This window comes from Eulemur rufifrons, chromosome 30, assembly GCF_041146395.1.
Source record: "Eulemur rufifrons isolate Redbay chromosome 30, OSU_ERuf_1, whole genome shotgun sequence".
NCBI lineage: Eukaryota > Metazoa > Chordata > Mammalia > Primates > Lemuridae > Eulemur > Eulemur rufifrons.
Window position 1 is genome coordinate 80,535,883 of NC_091012.1, and position 23,885 is coordinate 80,559,767.

At 32.3% G+C, this 23,885-nt stretch overlaps 1 protein-coding gene across 2 annotated transcripts; it reads right to left on the reverse strand.

Moving 5' to 3' along the window:
- Positions 1–2,119: 2,119 nt before the first annotated feature.
- On the reverse strand, positions 2,120–23,496 carry ZNF711 (zinc finger protein 711). Of its 2 annotated transcripts, XM_069463703.1 has the most exons (8): positions 23,418–23,496; positions 15,599–16,144; positions 9,012–9,167; positions 8,182–8,319; positions 6,207–6,344; positions 5,330–5,377; positions 3,914–4,057; positions 2,120–3,297 (listed from the first exon to the last, which is right to left on the reverse strand). In XM_069463703.1, exons 1-8 carry the CDS (start codon positions 23,494–23,496, stop codon positions 2,120–2,122), a joined length of 2,427 nt encoding a protein of 808 aa, XP_069319804.1. The 2 variants fall into 2 exon arrangements, with proteins under 2 accessions (XP_069319804.1, XP_069319805.1); XM_069463704.1 differs by lacking the exon at positions 6,207–6,344.
- Positions 23,497–23,885: the final 389 nt, after the last annotated feature.

Genomic DNA, 23,885 nt, shown 5'->3' on the forward strand with positions numbered 1-23,885 from the left:
TGTATTTTAACAAGTTCCCTAGGTGATCTCTATAGACATTTAATTTGAGAAGCACTGGTCTAACATGCAAGGCTAATAGACTTCTTTCTCCGTTAATGACTATTAAAGAATAATTAGTAACCCAATTGACAAAGAGTCTTAACTAATAGTGCTATATATCTAGGTACATTAATTCTATTAAATGCTGACTAGTTTGAATATAGCAAGTTATTTTATGCTCACTGGCAGAAATGTCTCCCAAATACTTAAATCAATACTTTTCCTTTTGAATGTATATTGGAAACATAATTAGATGTATTCATTTCTCAGGATTGTGCAATTTAAGCAAGTTAAGAACTTTTAATTTTCTCTATGTTATATCTCAAGTCTTAAAATGGGCACCTTTATTTATCATATTTCATTATGGTTTTAGCAAATGACACTTGAGGAATATACATGCCATAGTCATTATAATTGTTTAAATTCCTAGCTCATTTTGCTGTCAATGCACAAAAATCAACAAGACATTAAAGAAAGGACCAAACTGCCTAAGAGAAATTTGAAGTGGAAAGTCTTTTAATAAAGAATGAACATTACAACACAACTTTAAATAAATTCATAAAACCTTGAAGTGCAACAAATGCTTTTTATTGTATGCTCATTTCAATGAGTAACATTTAGAAATAATAATCCCACGTAACAGTGACGATCTTATTTTACAGCGTGTACATCATTTACAGCCACATAACACACAATTTTAGTAGATTTTCCAAAGTTAATATTCTGAAGTTAAGAAAGATAAAAAATTTATTCTCAAGGAATGGATTCTTATCTGGTGCAAAAACAAAGGTGAACATTTGAAACACAAAGCCACAATATAGCATGAAGTAAAATTACATTTTAATTATGTTGAACAGCTGAATGTAAACATGAAACAACTAAAACTTAAAAGTACACATCATATGCATTACATTTATGAACAGGATTTTCATTAAATTTCCCTAAACCAGCTTTTAATATTAAGTGCCATTTTGATGTGCAGCATGCTAACACAAAGCGTTGTTAAAGGGATGCATATTTTAAATTTATACACTGTAAACTGAATGTCCACCTCCAAACTCTATTGGCAGTATATTGTTATGTTAAATACTGCATAAATACTGCCTCATGTTGAAAATTCATGTTAATAATATGGTATATAGATTTTAAAAATCAAAAGTTTCAATAATGGCATAAAATTGCACCTTTAAACATTAGAGCAAGTAAGACTAGAACAATCATACTTGCTAAGACTGTCCTAAAAAACCCTCTAGACATTATAATACTTAAGAAAACTGTGTTCTCTCAATTTAATCTTTAGATCATTAAGAAATATAGTGCTGATTTCATTTGCAACATTACTGCTGCATCCATTTTAGAAAGCCACATTTGACTCAAATATATTTTTTTATATATGCCATACTGAACAATCAACTTGAACATCCAAAAAAGGGAATTTTAATCCTTAGACTTCACCTTAGACTTCAGCACAGAATGCTATATTTTAAACATCCTATCCTGTGATAAAACATTAGCAGCTTTGAAATTCTTTTTTAATAATACTGAATTAATCTAACCTGTTTTCTAGTGAATTTTCTTTTAATGAATACACAAAACTTTTGTAATTTCTGGAATTCAATTTCCAGGTACAATATAAAAGGCTCAATGAGTAAGTGACTGATGGATGACTGAATTTTATTTCCCCACCCAATTTCTAAAATTTCTTAAAAGTGAGGCTTGCTTGCTATTGCAAAGCATTGCTAAACTCAATTATGTATTCTTTTCAGAAACATTTGACTGTAGTATGATCAGCCAAATAAAGTATTTGTCTTTGCTTTTCCCCTCTGTAGTTTTAATACTATTAAATAGACACTTAAGAAGTTTTTCTGTGACCATTCTATGGTGCTTCTTAAACTATTTAAGAAATTTTCAAAGGGCTATGAGATCCCCTGTTAATTCAAATGTTTTAAGATCTTTAATACAAAGAATGTAAAGTTATGATTTAATATCAAGCTTTGAAACCAGATGAAAGTTAGTGAGATTTTTCTCCCATGTAGCATATCATATTTTGTAAATAGCTTCTTTCTTTATAGTGATCGTATTACATAAGAGCCTCCTTGTGGTGCCTCATAATATGCTGATTTTTTTCTGATGGTCTTCGGAATCCCTTCTTGCAGAATTCACATCTGTGTGGATAGTCTTTTGTATGTATTGATATCACATGTCGTTTAAAGCCAGATGCATCTGTAGTGCTGTATTCACAATACTCACATTGGTAAATCTTCCTTCCAGTATGGGTCTTCATATGCTTTTTGAGCTCATTTTGTTGCCTGAATCCTCTCTTGCACCTTTTACACTTCAATGACTGATCCTTAGTATGAACTGAAAGGATATGACCACTAAGAATAAATGGATCTGATGTTTTAAAGTCACAGTGCCTACACTGATGAATCTTCCTACCCTTATGGATATCACTATGCTTTTTGAGCTCAGAAGGCCGATGGAAACCTTTTTCACAGACCTCACATTTGTGAGGAAAATCCTTAGTATGGACAGATATGATGTGCCGCTTAAGGTCACTTGAATTGGTGCTCTTATGGTCACAATGAGGACACTGGTGTGTTTTATGTCCTTGAAACAAATCCAGATGGCGCTGAAGCTCCCTCTCATCACCAAATGCTTGGGGACAGTGCTCACATTTATATGGCAAATTGTTACCATGCTTAGACTTAATGTGAGTTTTCAGATTTGACTGATCTGCACACCTGAAGACACAATACTGACACTGATATGGCTTCTCACCAGTATGGGTTCTCATATGTTTCTTGAGTTCAGAAGGATGTCGAAAACCCTTCCCACACTCAACACAAACATGAGGAAAATTCTTGCTGTGAACAGCCAACAAATGTCTATTCAATAGTCCTTGTTCTGCAGTTTCATAGTCACAGTATTTGCACTTGTGCATCTTCGGCTCCTTGTCTCTTAAGATAAGTTTATTCGAACTCAGTGGACTAGCCTCTCTGTATCTTCGTGTGTATTCTGTAAATTCGTGGGTTTTGTCAACTTTGTTTATAAGCTTATGGCTTTCTAAGTGGTTATGAAAACTCACTTTCTTGTTAGTTGTAAAGTCACAATCTGTACATTGATATTTTTTTCTCATCAAATGATCAGGATGATTCTTCATGTGTCTTTTTAAGAATCCCCTGGATTTAAACTTTTTTGTGCAAATATGGCAAGGGTACACTGTCAGGGGCTGTCCATCAGGACCTATTATAACAGCTAGATAAAAAAAGGAAGTTGTGACATTTGGTCAGACTGTTTTAAAGGATTTTATAACAAAGGTGCCAAATAGTTGGCATTCACTATGTGAAAACTATACTGGTTGAATAAAATCCTGCAGGATAAAAATGCCAACTAAAAGCAATTTATGGTAAAGTATCTCACTAAAAAGTAATAAATAGCGTTCTACTATGTCCTACTCATCTGCCAAAAGGCTATGTTACAGATACTTTGAACATCAGAAAAAGGCACCCTTTATTGTTAAACCAAACTAAAAAAACAGATCAATGAAATTCAACCCAACATGTGGAACAGCAATCCGTCTCACTTATCAGTTCTCTCATTAAATGTGAATGGATTGAATTCCCCACTCAAGAGACATAGACTGGCCCAATGGATAAAAATCTTAAAACATCTTTTGAATAAAGAGAAAATGAGCATAGTTTTATTAAGTACGAGTTACACACTGTAAAGAAAGCCTAATTATCTGCATCATACAGAAACAGGTACATGGGAAGTAGGACTACCATGTAAACAATCGATTTTTTCCTTTTGGTATAGAAAAATACTTCCACATCTCAAATCATTATAATATTCATAAAGCAGAGTATTTTACCTGTTTGCCACTGCCTGGTTTCTCCCCTTCTCCTTTTCTTGGCTTTTTGTTTAAGTACTTTATTTGTATTAATGCTATCACAAATTTGAAGGTACTGGGCTGCTGTACTACTTCTGTTTTCTAATGTTGAGTCCAAAGTATTTCCTAGAAAAAAAAAATCAAGCCACCATTAAACTACATATATTTATACTTTTTTGGTTCTGTTAAATACACATGACATGGTACCAAGTTACCACTGCAGTCGTAAATTTTACAAAGTATGCCCATCTTCTCATTATCTTTCTTTCTCTCTCATACACACATAGACATGTACATGCCAATCCTTTGAATAGGATATCATGTGAAATTAACTTTAAAGTATCTCAGTTTGATCATCCTCAAGGAATAAACTGGTAACATGAATGTAACATAAGAAACTGCATTTTATGACCCTAAACAAAATCTTGGCATCAGATCAATTTTTCACTAATAATGGCTAATGAAATTAAAGGGACTTAGGAAGAAACATACATGTATCAGCGAACCATCATAGTCATGGTAACTATGTGTAATGCATAAAAAACAAAACAGATCTCTTTGCATGTACGCTTTAGAATATTAGATATGAAGAGTATTAAGTGAGTATTAAGTTTGATTTTAGGGGTTAAAATAGATGTGGCAGGCAATTTACTATAATTTCAGTGGGATCAGTACATTCAGAAGTAAGTACTTAATAAAGTCCCAGTTCTCACAAATATGTTGTGGTATCATGCAATTTAGTTTAAAAATATAGACCTACAGAACCGTCATTAGCTTGTATGCTGTGATCTATGCCTCTCATCAATTTCTCTGAAATCTCCAATTAAGCATAGAGAGTCAAATATTTCCCAAGGATAGAAATGGAATAATCAGATACTTTATCATGAGAAAACTTCTCCTTGCTTAAGGGAAAAAAAAAGACCATTTAGGGACTAACACTAGAGTGTATTAAAACTAAAAAAATTAAGCTGACACATGGGTTTTATATAAGTTATATATAAATCTACTGGTTGCCATAGAAATTAAGAAAACAGTTCCACTCTAAGAAAGACATTAACAAGTAGCTGATATCATGAATAATTTTTAGTTTTCTGTCCAAATAATTTCCATTATATAATTTTTTCTATAGCAACCTTTTATGGTCCACGTGGTAAGCTACCTGATACCTGTATCTTGAGGGAAATCTAAAATGAACTGCATTTACAAATTAACACATATTATGCACATGTATAAATTAATCAATACCCCAAATAGGTGAACTGCTATGTAACTAACTAGATTAGATGTGACCAGGCAATTAAGAGTCCAACAAATGTCTGTAGACACAAACTCTACACTTACCAAGCAGTATATAATGCTAGACATTTAACTCACATCTCATGCACAATGCTCTCTCACCTGATGCTTGACAATCTTCATACCTTCGAGAAACTCTTCTTTCATCTCCTAAAAAAAAAAGACTAATGAAAAACTGATATGCTGATTATAGTGATTACTAGAGGATCACATCTTAATCTACAAAATCTTACTTTGCCCATCGTTCTTTGGATTAGAAAATTTCTTCTTGAGTTCTTCCATTCCCATAGATTAGATAATGTCACACACTGAAAACAAGGGCTGTTTTCAGCATCCTTGGAATTGTTAACATCTAGAACAGTTTTAATTTTTAAATAAAAACTGGGTAGATATTTCTGTAGAGTACTCCCAACATTGAAGATGCTCAATATGTGACTGTTGAATGAATGAACCTTTGGGAGAACCAAGTTTAGATAAATTTTTCAAAGTAAAGAGTATACCTGGACCATGTTGTACATTATACAAGAATGAAATAAAATAGACAAAGAGAAAAGATAAATTTACCTTTCATTACATACTTTGTAAAAGAGCATACCTGGATTTGTTTTCTTTTCAAAATCCCAAATATTATGTACGGTGTTAATAAATGAAATAAGTTTTTCTAAAAGGGGAAGGATAGATTTTTAAAAACTATTCCTATTTTTGAAAAATAAAACTTTTTATGGCACTCACTTATACAGGTAGGATTTAAAATAGATCTTACTGAAAAGCAATGCATTAAGCAAGGTTCATTTTAAATAGTACAAGATATGTGATAGAAAAATCATGTAAAGTAAGTAGAGATGAATCAGTCCACAGCAAAACATTTTATTATATTAGCCAACTCATGGTGGCATTAGAACAGTATATTTAATAGCCTAAAGGCTAATTAAATACATATGTTATGTACTTATCAGGTGAAAAAATGCCAGTGTCCTACCATATGCCGCAGCCCAGACAACAGGGACAATTGTTTTATTAACATCAGAGTCCTCAAGCTGAATCTCAGGGAGAGAAGTTCCTTCCTCTTCCCCTACAATGACTTCCATGTATACTTCATCTGCTATTTCAGCGCAACCTAAATTTTAGAAATAATTGCTCGTTTATAACCCCAAATATTTAATAAATGGGTAAAAATTCCAAACAATTTAAATCTTTCAACTTTCAAGATTTCAGTTTGGTTAATTTAAAAATTTAATTTCAATTTATATTAGGCGCTTTTGAAGGTTAGTGCCACTAGGAGACTATCATTCACCAAAATTCTTATTCTCTTCTTAGAACCAAGTCCTACGAAAATGGCTTTTTAATTATATAAAACGTGCGCTTGAATGTACTGACTGATCTTACAGTTCATCAGGCATTTCAAATTTGTAAAAAGAGTTGTATTCCATAAATTTGCCTGACAGTTCTTTGGAACTCAGAAAACATTTCCCATAGAAACAATACGAAAGTGGTCCATGCTATCCCACATACTACACTTATAATTGAAATGCAGTACTATACGTGTAATGAAAATTAGCAAAAAATACCAGTAATTGAAAAAAAGTTAAAAAATAAAATTTTATATATATATATATATATATATATTGCTAGTGATCAAGAGTATGTGGATACTCTTCAAGAGGCTGGTTTTTAAGAGATTCTATGAGGAGAAAAAGCATTAAGTGAGGCTCATTTAAAAAAATAGCATTGTGTTAAAAACATTTAAACACTGGTCTAAGTTTTCCAAATCCCCACATAATTCTGACATCAGTTAACCTAAGCCTCAGTCTCCCACCTCCTGTTGTGCCCCTTTCCTGACCAATGAATTAAAAAATAAAGAATTTAGAAACTAAACAGGAATTATTTCATTGAACTCTTTTCCTCTCCATCCAAATCCTCTCCATTCATTTGTTTTGATATCTTCAAGTTGTAATATACTGTTCATGTTTGGGCATGGAACTCAGCACCTTATGACTTCTAGAGAAGGAAACTTAAGAAACAGGCATCAGAGTGCAGCTGAGGTAAAGCCCAATATTGTCAAGGCAATGCAGTGAAATGGAGGCTCTTGCCCTTCTAGAGCAAAACAAAGTAGTGTTTTTCTCAGCATAGCAAGAAGACAGAAGTCGCCTTAGGAAAGGGCTGCATTCCTATATTGAGGTGAGGAGAAAGTAGGCAGAGTAAAATGTCCTTATAAGGAAACACGCAGCATGGCAAGAAAGGAAACCCGAGTAGCTTTTTTCATCCTGTGGTACTTAGCCCCAAGAAACCTTAAGCAGCAACTACTTGGAGACCATCAACAGCATAATAAATCAAGATCCTGGCAGCTTCGCTTGGAAGAATACTTACACAGAAAACCCTTCAGTGACAGAAGAAAAGCAACCAGTTAGCCCTCCACTGTTAAATCCAGATAGAGGCCAACAGTGCTCACTGCCACGTGGAAGGAACACCAGCAGCAGAGATAGACAGTTTTCAGTTCAAATCCTACCTTCCCTACTTAACATTGAAATGATCTTGGGCAAATTATTTTCCCTGCATCTTTTTCCCTTCCATAAAACAGGGATGATACCACCCACCTCAGAGATAACTTGTGAGACTTAAATGAGATAACACATCACAACACATCCAATAACATAAACACAAAGTAGGTACTCAATAATTATATATTTGCAAGCTCCGTTGAAGCCAGGAACTGTATGTTGCTCATCTCTATCTTCCTAGCATAGTATATGAGACACAGTATTTCATGTTTGCTGATTTGTACAATATATGAATGGTCAAAAGGACCCTTCCCTTTTAAATTATTTAAAGAAAAGGGTCAGGCTTATTTTATCAAACTTTTCTTCTATATAGTACTTATATCTCTGAGATTGCTTTTTTATTTAAGAATGTATGATGGACACTGATAAGTCAGTACAGTGCCCTTTTTTTCTTACTGATATCATCTTCTTCTTGGGAAGAATCTTTAACTGCCATGTAAACCATCTTCTCCCGCTGCATTCGGCTCTGGTCAAGCACTCCAGCTACAGAATGTCCACTGGTATACTCGCTCTCTGTGACAATTTCTGTTCCACCTTAAAAATTAAAACACGTATCAAAATTGAGAAGTATCATGAAATAATTCCCTGATAATTAATAAGGAGGAAATATAAGAAATATATTCCTTTAGAAAAATATTTTTTAAAAATTCCAAAATAAATTTGAAAGTGCCTAGAAAATTTTCATATAAATTACACCTTAAATTTTCAGTAATTACTGAGAAGTAACAACAATTGCTAACACTTACATCACACATATATGCCAAGCACTACATAAGTCTTTTGTATATATTTACCCATTTAATCCTCACAACAGCCCTATTAGGTAGTTACTATCATTATGGCCACTTTATGGATGAGGAAACAGAGGCAGAAGGTTAAGTAACTGAGAGTCACTCAGCTAAGTGGCAGAACTAGGATTAAAACCCAAACAGCCTGCTTCTAGAATACATGCTCTTAAACACTCTTTATAATTTCTTAATTTAAACGAAATCCTCTCCACTAATTTGTTTTGATATTTTCAGCTGCAATATTCTACTCATGTTTGAAAGAATCTAAGAACAACATATTCTGCATTTCTGCTTTATATTCATATACAATTTTTTAAAATATACCATGCCCAAAGAAACTTGTAAGAAAAATCTGTGCTATTTTCAAATAGTCCACAGAAAAGGTAAGAATAAATTCTAATTCCTATTATAGCGATAAATTAAAATTAGTCTTTGTACCTATCTCAACATCATCTTCAGCCTCTGCTTTAAATATATACACTTTTATTACTTCTGAACCAAACCCATCTTCTTTAACATCTTCTTGTGAACCATCACTGCCGATTTTTAATGGTGTGTTCCCCATATGCTCTAATTTCTCTCCAACATCATCCACTGTAAAATATAAAGGAGGAAAAGTTTCAGTCAAAAAGTACCATGGACATATAGTGGGTGTTAAGCATAAGTGCAACCTGAAATAATGTGTTAAACCACCTACCCACCATATTCACTTGATGACCTATTTTACAGCCATTAGAAGTGTTATGGTTCATGGAAAAACAGGTACAAGGTCACAATGATATTAAAGAATCTATTCACAGGTTTCGATTTTTAGATATAAAATACTTAATAACCATATACCTTTAACTAAAATGGCTAGAGAAAATATTAAATAATCTTCTATCACTTTCAACATTTTATGTTAAATCCCAGCACTAAATTGAATAACAGAAAAATTAAGAACATAAATTACATTTACTCATAAAAGAAGCTCGCATAAACAACAGCTCCCAAATTAAACAGAAGTTGTTTCTAAAACCAATTAACATACAAGATCTAGGATTTAAAAAAGGAAACACAGAGAATACATAAGTGATTTTTATAAAAGGGTTTTTTCATAAATCATTACAAAAAGAAAATCTTAGTCAATACTGTAATTTCTGTTGAGTCAATAGACAACAACTTCAAGCCAGAAATTTTGTATACATCTACATTTAGCAATGTATGCTTTATTTCAAAATTACATACAAAGGAAATACATAAATGAATGCTTCTAACTTTTTCCTTATCAAAAACCCCATGCTTCACTGAATATAAAAAAATAATATATAAAGGCAAAGCAACAATATTTGAGACTATTACTTATATTTTATGTATACTTATAAAATTTGTTTCTCTGCTATAATCTTTAAGTATAACATTTAGTTTCACATGAATACTATGCATGAACTATGCAATAAATAGATATTAATGAAATTTGTCCTATGACCAGAAATAATATTCAAACAATATGTCCCCCTAGATATTATATGCCTACCATTTTTATTTCAACACTGTTCCTATAAAAAACTGAACTATAACCTAAATCAAAAATCTGTTCCTCCTTATTATATACATCATAATACCGTATACATATGAAACATAAAATTCTGAAGCCCCTGAGTATACCTAACAATTCTAGAACTAAAAAAGCATAATAAAGTGTTATTAAAAAGTTTTTAACTTGGTAATCAAAAAAATATCTAAATGGGTCAAAGTCTAAGATTATCCCTACTTCAGTTTCAAATTTGATACATATAACTTCAAAAACAAGTCATTTGGCCTATCAAAATGGTGGAAAACACACATTTCAGAAATTCTTTTCACATTTCAAAGCTACTTTAACTTTGTGATTAAATATCAATGATTCCACACTATTTAAGAGTTTGAATAGTTTATTGCCTATGAAAGAAAGCATCCAAATGATTGAAATAAACAGACTAAATATTTTCATTCCATCATAGTTCCTAATTTTAATAGGTATTTTCAGCAACATTTTAGGCAATGAAACAAATTATAATGAAAGAAAAAAATGATGAAGTACCTAATATTACTAGTTTAATAGCTTCTCTTGTAAAATATATTGAATAAAATAAGATCATAGAAAAAATTAAAGTAAGTTTTCAGGAAAACAGTACTCTTTCATTCTTAGAAATAAAGACATAGAATACACAAAAACTTCAAAAAGTATCAAAAATATTAATTTCTTAGTTTAGGATAACTTGTGGTAAATTAATGAAATAATTAAAAATACTCTTGTTTGATAAATCCTGCTTTATTATACATGAATGGTTTAAGGTGACCATAGTTCCCTCTGGCATAAGCTGAATTAAAAATATAATTCACAAAATTAAAGCTAATGAAATAAAAGACATTTTTTAACACTTCTTAATAGCATTGTAGCATAATTTTAGCTTTAAGTATTGAAATTACTGTTGCTATTCTGATTCCATTTTCTGTTGCTATTCTCTCTGATTCCATTTCTACCTTTTCTTGAGGTTCATACTTTAAGTTTAATGTATCCATTATTTTCTACTTAGATTAGATTCCTCAGAATGAGAAATTTTAAAATGCACTGAGTAACTAAATGTGTTCTTTATTTCAAGTTCATAAGTGATAAAGTTATTAAAAATGTTGGTGTGTAGTTTTAAGAGGTAAACCATCAACTTTACCAAGATTTATTCTATATCCTTTGTTACAGAAAGTACAAAATTAACAAAGACTTAATAGGCAATCAACTGACTTTAGGAATAAATCTACAAAGACTCTTCTAAATTAAGATAATATTCAAAATACCTTAAATCCAAGCTTAACTTTTTTGCTTATTGTAAGGCATGCAATATTCAAGCCTCATAGCATTGTTTCCTAACCTAGTAATAATATAATAACCACTACAGAATTCTACTGGCACATGATAAAATAGAAGAGTTAAGGTGTATTGTTTGCCAACACTGCAAAGTTTGGTAACATTCAATATTCTTTTATAGCCTATTGGCACAATTTGATTAAAATTTCATTTTAGTAAAATGAACAATATAACATTCCTTTTTAAAGCTAAGTAGGCTTTTTGCTGTACTCTTTGTATGTTACATCTACCAAAATTATATGGTAGGTATGATATCATAACTATAGTATACTGATATGCCACAGGGATGGGATCGGGTAATATACAGAAGATCTGTATTTCACAATATATGCAAAATCAAAAAATTAGTCATGTTTAGATTTCAAATGTGTGTCACTCCCAGGTTTATACCCAAGAAAAGTGAAAATATATGTCCATACAAAAACCTGTACACAAATCTTCATAGCAACATTATTCATAAAAGTCAAAAAGTAAAAACAATTCAAATGTCTATCAACTGATGAATTGATAAATAAAATGTGATATATCTATATAATGGAATATTACTAGTATTAAAAAAGGAATGGGCCGGGCGCAGTGGCTCATGCCTGTAATCCTAGCACTCTGGGAGGCCGAGGTGGGAGGATCATTTGAGCTCAGGAGTTTGAGACCAGCCTGAGCAAGAGCGAGACCCCGTCTCTACTAAAAATAGAAAGAAATTAGCTGGACAACTAAAAATATATAGAAAAAATTAGCTGGGCATGGTGGCACATGCCAGTAGTCCCAGCTACTCTGGAGGCCGAGGCAGAAGGATTGCTTGAGCCCAGCAGTTTGAGGTTGCTGTGAGCTAGGCTGATGCCACGGCACTCTAGCCCAGGCAACAGCTCTGTCTCCAAAAAAAAAAAAAAAAAAAAAGGGGGGGGGAATGAAGTACAGGTGACCCTTTAACAACATGGATATGAACTGCATGGGTCCACTTATATGCAGACTTTTTTCTGCCTCTGCCACCCGAAACAGCAGACTAATCCCTCCACTTTCTCCCTCTCCTCAGCCTACTCAACGTGAAGATGATAAAGACTTTTATGATGATCCACTTCCACTTAAAGAACAGTACATATATTTTTTTCTTCCTTATGGTTTTCTTAACATTCTTTTTGCTAGCTTATTTATTATAATACAGTATATAATACATATAAAGTATGTATTATAACACATAAACACATACAAAGTATGTGTTAATTGACTTATCAAGGCTTCTAGTCAACAGTAGGCTATTAGTAATTAAGTTTTCGGGAGTCAAAAGTTATACATGGATTTTTGGCTGCACAAGTGGGTGGGGGTCAGCACCCCTAACTCCCATATTGTTCAAGGGTCAACTGTACTTATACATGCTATGACATGGATGACCCTTGAAAACATTATGTTAAGTAAAAGAAGCCAGACACAAAAGGCTACACATTACATGATTTCATTTATATGAAATGTACAGTATAGGCAAATCTATACAGACAGAAATTAAATTATTGGTTGCCTGGGAGGAGATGGGGAGGTAACTGCTAAAGGGCATACAGTTTCTTTTTGGTGTGATAAAAAAGTTATAAAATTGATTGTGGTGATGGGTGGGCAACTCTGTGAATATACAAAAACCCACTGATTTGCACACTTTAAATGGGTGAATTGTATGGTGTGTGAATTACATCTCAATAAAGCTGCTATATTTTGAAAAATTACAAAGGTGATAACTTTGTTATTTTAACCCTAAAATTGGAGAGGTTTGAATGAGATTTCCCATCATGACCCTACCAAGATATTTTGCTTCATACAAAATTATGTTCTTGGAAGAAATATGAATTGATTCTAAAAAGTCATTTAGATACATTATACTGGTTCATTATAAAGGAACTTCTCTGTCCCAGGGAAGCTTTTCATAAAGAAAATAATCACCCATAAATGTCTTATGGGTGTTAGGTATTTTTAAAGAAGAGCACATCTGAGACAACTTTAGACAGATAAAGTTATACTATATTAATTTCCAAGTTACTTAGCACAAGTGAGAGAACATAACATCTGTTAAGATAAAGAATTTGTGAGGTCTGGCCTGAACATGGACTAAACTCAGATGCACCTCAGATACTGAGAGAAGATAAACTACTCATTAACTCTAAAACTCAACTACTGATGAGGTTTCCTTACAGGAATATTTAGGGATTCAGGAACAAAACAAAGATCTGTTTTAAGTCCTCAACTTTATCTTTTAGATATTTTGAAAAATCCCTATTTTTAAAAAAACAAAAAAACAGAGAAGGGACTTCTTGAATTAACACTGAGGTCTTTCAAGGCAATTTATTCTGTAACTCCTGAGAGATTCAATGGCTAACAGATACCAAGAAGCAATGAAAATGAAATGAAGAGTAAGGAAGAAATGAAGAACAATTAGAATAAAATAAATTAAATGGAAATGGTAATAGTAAATAGTCCCAATTTGAGTATGATAACCATTATAAAAATGGCCAAGGGTCTGAGTAATGGGATAATGGGTGATAGAGGAAATACTTAATTTTCGTATATTTGTACACTGCATTTTCCACAATAAAAATAATTAAATTTTAAAGAAATTTTTAAAAATTGTTGCTGTTTCTTTACTAATGATTAAAGAATTAATTAATCCCCAGCCTAAATTTCCCCTAAAATAACCTCACAGCAGTTTTAATAATATTATAATACAATGTTCTTCTTAATTTTCAGTCTAATTCTATTAGACTAGAAGGACAGAAGTCCTTGCATTTGACATGAGGTAATTATCAAAATAAATATTATAGCTTAAAATATTCCAGAATTTAAAAAAAAAACTTTGGTGGAATCAAATCACAGAAGATAATGTAAAGTATGACTATTCATAATACATGACATCTAAATTTTAGACAACTTTTATACCAAACAGTTTAAGTTAATGAATACCCTTTTGAAAGCATATGGAATTTATTTTAGTACAGGGAGACTATCAACTTTTGTCACATCATTTTATATGATAACCAAAACTGAAGGGTTTTTTTTAAATGTCAGGTTAAGATGTAAATATGGAGTTGCTTTAGTAATCCACATCTGAGAATAGGTAACAACATTTGCAGTCTTTTAGTGGCTTAAATCATCCCCTTAAAGACAATGTAAATATTTACCTTCAAAAGTGCTTATAGGGTAAAAAAGTTAACATGCTAACATTCAGAATCAAATTTACAAATTAAATAAATCTAGTTTATTTTTAGTTTTAAATTCACTGACATGCATATAACATTCAATCACTTTACACACACATATATACACAGTCTACCTGTTGATTCACTTCAATCAATCATTTTTGTACTTTAAAGAGAAAAGAACAAAAATCCTACATGGAAAAGTGAAAAGTCTTTATGTAATCTTTACTACTTGTAGCATGAGCCCTTCAAATTTAATAAGTAATAGACTCACCTCTTCCTTAAACTCCAATAACTTATCATGAGATTTTTATTATCACTGTTGCTCTGGCAAATCTATCACTTAAAAAGAGACAAAATATTCCTACCTTCCCCTTTCAGATGAAATATTTTAAGGGTCTTGCAAAGCAGTTTGAAATAAGCATGTTAAATAGTTTTGCATAAAATATACACACACATATTTAGACAAACAGAATATAAACACAGGGAGAACTATAGGATACAATCTGAATTCATGATTTACTTTTTAGTATTTAATTTAAAAATATAACATTTCATAACATTATGCTTACATTCCTAAGCAAAACTAAATTCACAACTCTATGGCTAGCTAGAAAGCTATGGCTACATAAAAGAAAGTTCCCATTTTAAATATATATGTATATATTTATCATTAAAATTTTATATCAGTTAATGTTCTTATTGAACCTGCCAAATCTATATTTCTATTTTAAGATACTAATAAATTGCATCATTTTACTTCATTTTGAATAAGACTTTTTATTGAATAAATTAAAAATATGAGTAAACTCAAGAAAGCATCTCAAAAACACAGCTTCAAAAAAATTATCTTTCAAAGTTTCCCCCATGACTTTTATTGAATATATCCCCCATAGCAGAAAACCTTTTGAGATTATATTAATATAAATCAATCTCATGAGTAATTATGGACTTTATGTTTCACTTACAAGATATCATTAAATAGTCTTCAGAAGTGCTCTTGACATCATCATCATCATCATCATCTTCGGTTTTTATAGTAACTGTAGAACCAGGAACACCACCAGCTGCTTGAATCACAGTTTCTGTATCTGAATTAGTAACAAGAACCTCCTCTGATACCATTGTGGGAGAGTCAACTCCTGACACACAATCCTGGACCACATGTTCCAAATGTCCATCAGGACCAGTAACAAGGTCAGCCACGAAAACCTGTTCAGGTACCCTAACGGTTTCTGTAATTAGTTCAGAAGTCAAGATATGATCACCATCATCTTCCTCTAAATCTTCTTCAATGGCAACATCAGCTTCAAGTACAGCTTCAGGAACAATCACACCTTCTGTTACTACATCAGTCTCTGTGATGATATCAGGCCCATGGACAACTTCAGCTGCAAGGCCATGATCAAGAGTTATCCCATCATCTGTGACAACATCAGAAACTAATACAGCTTCAGGAACTGAAACAACAATATGATCTCCATCGATATGCGCAGTACCAGCCATTCCAGCCACTATAATACAAACAATTATCCAAAAAGTGATAAAGTTATTTTATTAATCAAAAGCATTATATTTAATATATCAAATTCTATAAAATATTTCTTAAACACTGAATAGTCCTGGCCAAATATATCATTTTAAAAAATTGCTGACAATTTAACTGCAATAAAAACCATCACCAACAAGGAACTGGGATAGAGGCAGATGAAAACTATGTTAGTAAAATCTAAATTAAGACCTTAAAAATCATGTACTTTATTTTTTAAGTAAAATATAAAAGCCATAATATCACTATAGTCCAGTTAAAACAGCTAAAATGAAAGGTGGTAACACCACAGGCTGGTGAGGATGTTGAGAAACTGGACTTCTCATATTATTGGAAGAAATGTAAAATGGTAGCAATGACTCTGGAAAATAGTTTGGCAGTTTCTTACAAAACTAAACATGTACTTACCATACAACCTAACAATTGCAATCTAGGGCATTTTTCCCCAGAAAAATTAAAATATTACTAACAGTTCAGAGTAGTCACAGTAGCTATTACTTGCAGTAGCAAAAAATTGGAAACAACCCAAATGTCCTTCAGCAGGTAAATGATTGGTTAAACCAACTCCGGCACATCTTTACCACAGAATACTATTCATCAATAAAAAGGAACAAACTATTGATATATTCAGCAGCCTGAATCTTCTCCAGAAAATTATTCTCAGTGAAAAAAGCCAGTCAAAGTTACGATATCATATGACATATAAATGAAATAATTTATAATATTCTCAAACTAATAAAACTATAGCAATAGAGGGACAGATTAGCGGTTGGTAAGTGTGGGGGTGAATGTGTGAATACATAGGGATAGCACATATATAATGATAGAGCAGTTCTGTATCTTCATTGCAGTGGTATTTACATGAATCTGTATGTGGGATAAAACTGCACAAAACTATATACACACATGCACACAAATGTACATAAAAATGGTGAACACTGAATGAGATCTGTGGTCTAGTTAACAGTAATGCACCAGTGTTAATTTCCTGGTTTTGATATTGTACTGCAGTTATATAAGATGCCACCTTTAGAGGTAGATGAGTAAAGGATACATGGGATTTTATGTAGTACATTTTCCTACCTCTTCTGAGTCTATGATCATTTCAAACTATTAAAATAAAAAGAACACAAAAAAATAAAAGGATACTAATATGTTAAATTAAGTGAGCTAATAAAGTATTCTATTGTAAAATATGTATCACAAACATGAAAGTTCCTATACTTCTTCAACTTATAAAAATACTCAGGAACGAAAATCAAACACTCCATGTTCTCACTTATAAGTGGGAGCTAAGCCATGGGTATGCAAAATAGACACCAGAGACTCAAATAGACTTTCTGAGACGGGAGGTGAAGGATGAAAAATTACATAATGGGTACAATGTACACTATTCAGGTGATAGGTACACTAAAACCTCAGACTTCACCACTATACAATATATCCATGTAATAAAACTCCACTTGCACCCCCTAAATCTATTGAAATTTTTAAAAGAAGAAAAAGAAGAACTATTATATCCAAAAGTGGAAGGCATGTTTCAACACCTGATGTAGTGGGGAAAAATCCTACTCATTTTAGGCTAAGATTTAGTGATGACAGTAAAGCTACAGGAACAAAGTTTTAATGTTTTCCTTGAGAAGCATGGTAAACAACTACCTACCTTATAAATATTGTATGAGCATAAAATCCCTTCATGAAGAATTCTGTTAAGTTCTGCCTCCCTGAGATGGTACAGTAAACAAGAGAGTTTGTGGACCTGGTTATAATAATAAATTATCTACAAGAAATCATCCAGTACAAACCTTTCCCACATAATGATCACTCTCTATAAAGAAGTACCTGAAAGAGTGCCATTTGCTATACAGTGTTCACTATTTTTAACCCAACTCATTATGGAAATTAGTTAACAAGTTAGGATGGAGACCGTCAATACTCTAAAAGCCAACAAAGAACAAGGTGAGAAGGGAAAACTCATCTTTCAACAGAGCTCTTGGGCTTATTTTCCTTTCAACCCTTCTGGATCCTTCTCATCATTCTCAAACTCTCACCTAAACCACTAAATTACCCCAAAAGGACACAGCTATAATTCTGGAAATCTGGTAGACAAATGGAGTATGTATAAAACAAGTACTTTTTATTTACTTCTTACTCCACTGGCCATTTCAGACATGGGGAAGAGGTGGGGGTTCAAATTTAACATTCAATAACTGGAAATGTAGTTTTAGCAAGAAAAAATTAGATATTAATCCTGTAAAATTCGCAGCATGAGAATTCAACATATATAAACAATAAATTACTATTTCATAGAAATATTTTTACAAACCAAAGATTTAAAATATGGAAAATTCCATTTATTTTAGAGAACTGCTAGAGATTAGTCTGGTTCCTGAGAATAGAGCATAGAAAAGTATGGAAGAATAGAATGCTAGTTATTAACCTGGTTCAGTGGATTCTAAGGAGATGGCATAGGGTGGAATAAGTGCTTTTGAGTTTACCTAGACTTTAGTTGGAATTTACGTGTCAAAATAAATCAGATCTAAAATGAAAAAAAAAATCCAAATATGCTTGTTACCATGAACCAAATGATCTCAAGGATACTAGACCAAGAACTAATAATTTCCCCACAGAGCATACTGGCAGATTACTTGGACCAAGATCTACGATGTCTCCTATTAAATTTTGCTCTTTCCTCTTATCAGCTCATCTGTTACATTTCATCGAATTTCTAAACAAAGTGACTTATTTATCTACACATTAGCTATATTTATTAAGCACTACGTAAAAAGCAACCTGCTAATATTTTTACATATTTTGATCTCATTTAATCCTCAGAACAACTGTATAAGTGTGTTATCATACTCATTTTAAACATGAAGGAACTATGATTTAGAGTTGTTAAATAAGCTTGCCCAAGGTCCAAGCTGGGAACTGAACTCACTGATTCCAGACTAGCTTTTTTATACTTGCTTAAGAGGAAGATAGAGTTTATTTACCCTAGATAGTGTTTTGTAAAAAGATTTACAAGCTTAACCAAGTGAGACACTACTAGAGGAATAGTTTGAGGGAAAGAGTAAAAAGACCTATTACATAGTCACTCATTTAAGTTTTAAAGCATTCAGTAAGCAGCACTAAGTGGCATTAAGAATTTATCTTACTAGTTTAGGAAATTATAAATTATAGGAAAAAAATCATTTAAAAAGTGTGAAATCAATTAGACAACTAGATAGTTAGAAACAAGTCCTGGTTCAGGTACTTTCCATTTTATTAAAGTGATTTCATTTAAATGTGAATACCTCTAGAGCATCACCAGAATGATAGTATGAAATGAGTTATTTGTTGGGTCTGTCTCGGATCACTATCTAAGGCTGTTTTGCTATTTACAATAAGTTCCACAGCACATAGACTTTTTGCAGCATTAAAATTGTAAACAACTATTTAATTCAATGGCAGGCTTAAAGGACAAACATCATACTGAGACACCAGCAAGGTTATTACAGAAAGCATACTGTTGTAAATTTTTAAATCTCAAGGATCCTTCAAAATAAATTGGTATAACGAATTCTGAATTAATGATTCAGATTCTCTGGATAGTAGTCATCCCATACTCCCAACCAAGAACCTTAAAGAATTTGGAAATCATGTGCCACATAGTGTTATTTGGCTAGCTCTACCTGTGTATGCTAAACATTATGTTTCACAAATATCATTAATTTACAGGGTTGCAAATATCTAAACTTTGATGCTAACAGAAATTTAAAGAGAATGTGTCTAATTTCTAATGAAATTTTAGAATTTAGAAAGTGTAATATGTGGATAAAATAATCAATCAGAGGAGTGCTGCTTTCAGAAGAAATCTAAGTTACTGGGGATATAATTTCCAAAAGTTCTCCCAATAAAGGTATTTTTAGGTTTAGACCTATCTGACACCTTTGCATTTCACAAAATATCATATAAAAAATGAAAACACCTATGTATGAAGTTGTGCTCAGAACTACATATGAAAAAATATAGAGAGAGTACCTGTCTTTTAAGAGTTCAGAATCTATTTACCAAGGACAAATGGAAATTTAACATATTTTAGGTCAATATCATCCCTAAACACGAATGAGTGAGCATAGCACATATTAGTCATTCTTAATCTAACTGGAAATTCAGAAAAATAATCTCACCAAAACATAAAAACAATTAAGTTGTCATCGATTTATATACCTCAATTTAAGAGAACATAAAAATAAAATTTTTAAAACTGCATCATTAAAAAAAAACCAATAGACAAAAATACTACTAGGCAGTTGAATCATGAACAGGTATGTAACAAAAACCAGTAGCTTTAAACTTTTTTTCTGGTATAAAACAGTTTATTTACTGTATTCAATTTGTTTTTAAAAGGGCTTAAGATGATACTATGAAAATAACAATTAAAAATTAGAAGTAGTTCTCAAACTTTTCAAATTTTATTATTCCTAAAGAGAGAGGGGAAAGTGAATAAAAATTTTGCTTTCTATCCCATATTTATGTGACTATAACTGTGTGTAGGTAGATGTATGTATGTATGCATATTCTCCCCAATTCAAATGAAAGGGAGTCCAAGATGACGTGTTGTTTATCTTGTTGTTTCAGGTAAGCCTTGGCACACTGCTACATGCCTCCAAGGTCACTAATACTCCAGTCTAAGATGCAAAGCTTTAGGTCAAACAAAATTTTTCTAATACATTAAAAATATTTCAACAATCCAAATGTCTGTCAACTGATGAATGAACAAACAAAATGTGGTTTACCCACACAATGGAATATCATTTGGCAATTAAAAAAATAAAGTGGCCGGGCGCGGTGGCTCACGCCTGTAATCCTAGCACTCTGGGAGGCCGAGGTGGGCGGATCGTTTGAGCTCAGGAGTTCAAGACCAGCCTGAGCAAGAGCGAGACCCCACCTCTACTAAAAATAGAAAGAAATTATACGGACAGCTAAAAATATATATAGAAAAAATTAGCCGGGCATGGTGGCGCATGCCTGTAGTCCCAGCTACTCGGGAGGCTGAGGCAGTAGGATCGCTTGAGCCCAGGAGTTTGAGGTTGCTGTGAGCTAGGCTGACGCCACGGCACTCACTCTAGCCTGGGCAACAGAGTGAGACTCTGTCTCAAAAAAAAAAAAAAAAAAAAAAAAAATAAAGTGATACATGCTACAACATGGATGACATTGAAAACATGCTAACTGAAAGAAGCCAGAAACAAAAGGCCATATATTGTATGATTCTATTTACATGAAATGTTCAGAATAAGCAAATCCATAGACAGACAGATTAGTGGTTGCCTAGGGCTGGTGGCAAGAGAGAGAATGGGGAATGACTGATAATGAGTATGAGGTTTTTTTTTAGGATGATGAAATGTTCTAAAATTAGGTAGTAGTGATGGCTATATAATTTTGTGTATATACTAAAAACCACTGAATTATATACTATAAAACTGGTGAATGATATGGTATGTAAATTATATCTTAATAAAAAGTAAAGAAGAAAAAACATGTATATAAAAAGATTTTAATATGCATGTTCTCTACCTCCCTAGCAACTAAAAGGAAATAAGTATTAGATGTAATAAAGGATTAATTAAACCTCAAGACATTGAGGGAGAACAATGGAAAGGAAGGTAAGAGGAACATTAAGTAAATATTCACCAGCACCAATCATATTTTTTCATCCTTTGGAAGGAATCACATTTTATTTGTTCATAAGCAATTTCTTCAGGAGTGAAGGGGGTTCTGGCACTTTATCAAATGCTGCAGGGTAGGCAATATTCCGTATTAAATGGAGAAAATAGTATATTACTTCTGTTTTTAAAATATTTTAAAAGGTAAAAAAATAAAATTGACATTTCAACCAAAATTTATTTACCATACTGAAATTTAAGTGTTCCGATATTCTAAAAATTATCAACTCTCTAGCAAAGAATTCACAATGATATCTTTACTCATTTACTTTTTGGCCCTATTGTCCTTCCTCTAGAATTAATTCCTGTACTTTTTTTCACCTCAATCATTTCTAAATCATCCATAATCAATATAACTCATTTATCTTTTAGAAGAATAAATTCATGATTCCTTTCTATTTCATCAATTAACTACCCAGCCAACTCAAACCTTACCACATTCAATCTTGAACTACCCAACTTTATTCATCTGACAGAAATGTCGAAGAATCATAGAAATGGAGAGGAACTTAAATGTTATCTAGTCCAACTCCCTCATTATAAAAGTGAATTCAGTAATTTACCCAAGTTTACACAGCTAGTTAATAGTACTGCCATGCCTAGAATAGTTCTTCTGACTCCCATTACCATGGGCTTTACAACAGGGGACCAAATGACATAGTCAGCCACAATATCCAAGAACAGTAGTAGCATTTTCTTTATTGAGCAAAATATCACTAGTTCTAGTCCCCCATGATTAATTTCAGCTTCAACAACTGCATACTACCTTGTTTCCTATTTTTTATCCCAATTTACGATGTCTTCTCTGCTCTCACTCCAATATTATCTTCAATTCTTATGATCCCATCCCTGCCTCTTATATTTCAGATACCTCTATTTCTTCTATAACTCAGACTATCCCTGGCCAAATTCAGTTTCTTTGTTGACTGTCAACAGAATCTTAGCATCTTCACCAAAATGATTACTGTTAAGAGGCTACTGAAAAACTTGGCCACAAATGTAGGGAGTCTTTTCTTTTTTAAAAAAAAAATGTATGCTAATGGTAAAACTTTCTGAGGAAATAGCATCAGAATATAATTAATCATCTAGTGTACGATTTTGCATATATCACTATATGAGCATCTAACTTCTTTGAATTGATGGAAGCACTTCTTTTTCCAGCTTTATTAATAAGGCAAGTTAAAATGTATTTTAGAAAGCCAATTTAACATTTCTTACATGTGAGAGCTGATATGTACTATCAGAATATGATATAATTATACAGTTGTTAATGCAAATTGAGTTTTTCACTTCCAGTAACATATTACCACTATATTCCAAGTTTCCTTACCTTCACCTTCCCACAAATTGTAAGGATAATTTTAAGTAGAACACTGATACATAGTTTAAAGATATAAGCTCTACAAATATATTTTCCTAGTAAAAGAACAATTTTTCATTGTAATTCTCTCCTTCCTCAATTTATTTTTGATTTTTAGTATGTTCTTATTTTTAAAAAGAAAGTAAAATGCAACAAAGAAAATGCTTTACCAAAATCCTGCATAATCATGGTATGGGCCATTCTAGAGTCTGATGTGTGTAATCCAAGACTTCCGCCACCTGAATCCATACTTAGCAAAGTTCATTCACAAGTATCTGTAAAAGAAATGATTTTAAAAATAGTTTAAATACATTTAGCTCAAAGTCAGTTGTTTTGAGGAAAAAAATGCAATTGAAAATATGCCTCTCAACCAGGTGTGCAAAGCTCATTTCAAAAGAAAAGAAAACAAACTAAAACATTGATGAGATGTTTTATGTGACAACCATAAATAAAAGAAGGGCCAGGTGGACATAAACCAAACATAATGGAGAATAAGGCACAGTAAGGGTGATGAGCCATGGGGAAGTGATAGAAACAAGCAAAAGAACAAAATTGCAGTGTTGGGGTTCCAGTTTAAATATGTTATAAAAGAAGGAAAAAAAGAACAAGATGACAACAGACGATAGTTGGGATATTTA

Bases quoted from the DNA above. Each gene is read 5' to 3' on its own strand.
- ZNF711 (XM_069463703.1), bottom strand. From the start codon at position 23,496: ATGGATTCAGGTGGCGGAAGTCTTGGATTACACACATCAGACTCTAGA. The intron at 8,320-9,011 runs GTACAAAGACTA...TTAATTTTTAAG, and splicing joins TGAAGATGATGTTGAGATAG to GTGGAACAGAAATTGTCACA. The intron at 3,298-3,913 runs GTAAAATACTCT...TTTTTTATCTAG, and splicing joins AACCAGGCAGTGGCAAACAG to CTGTTATAATAGGTCCTGAT.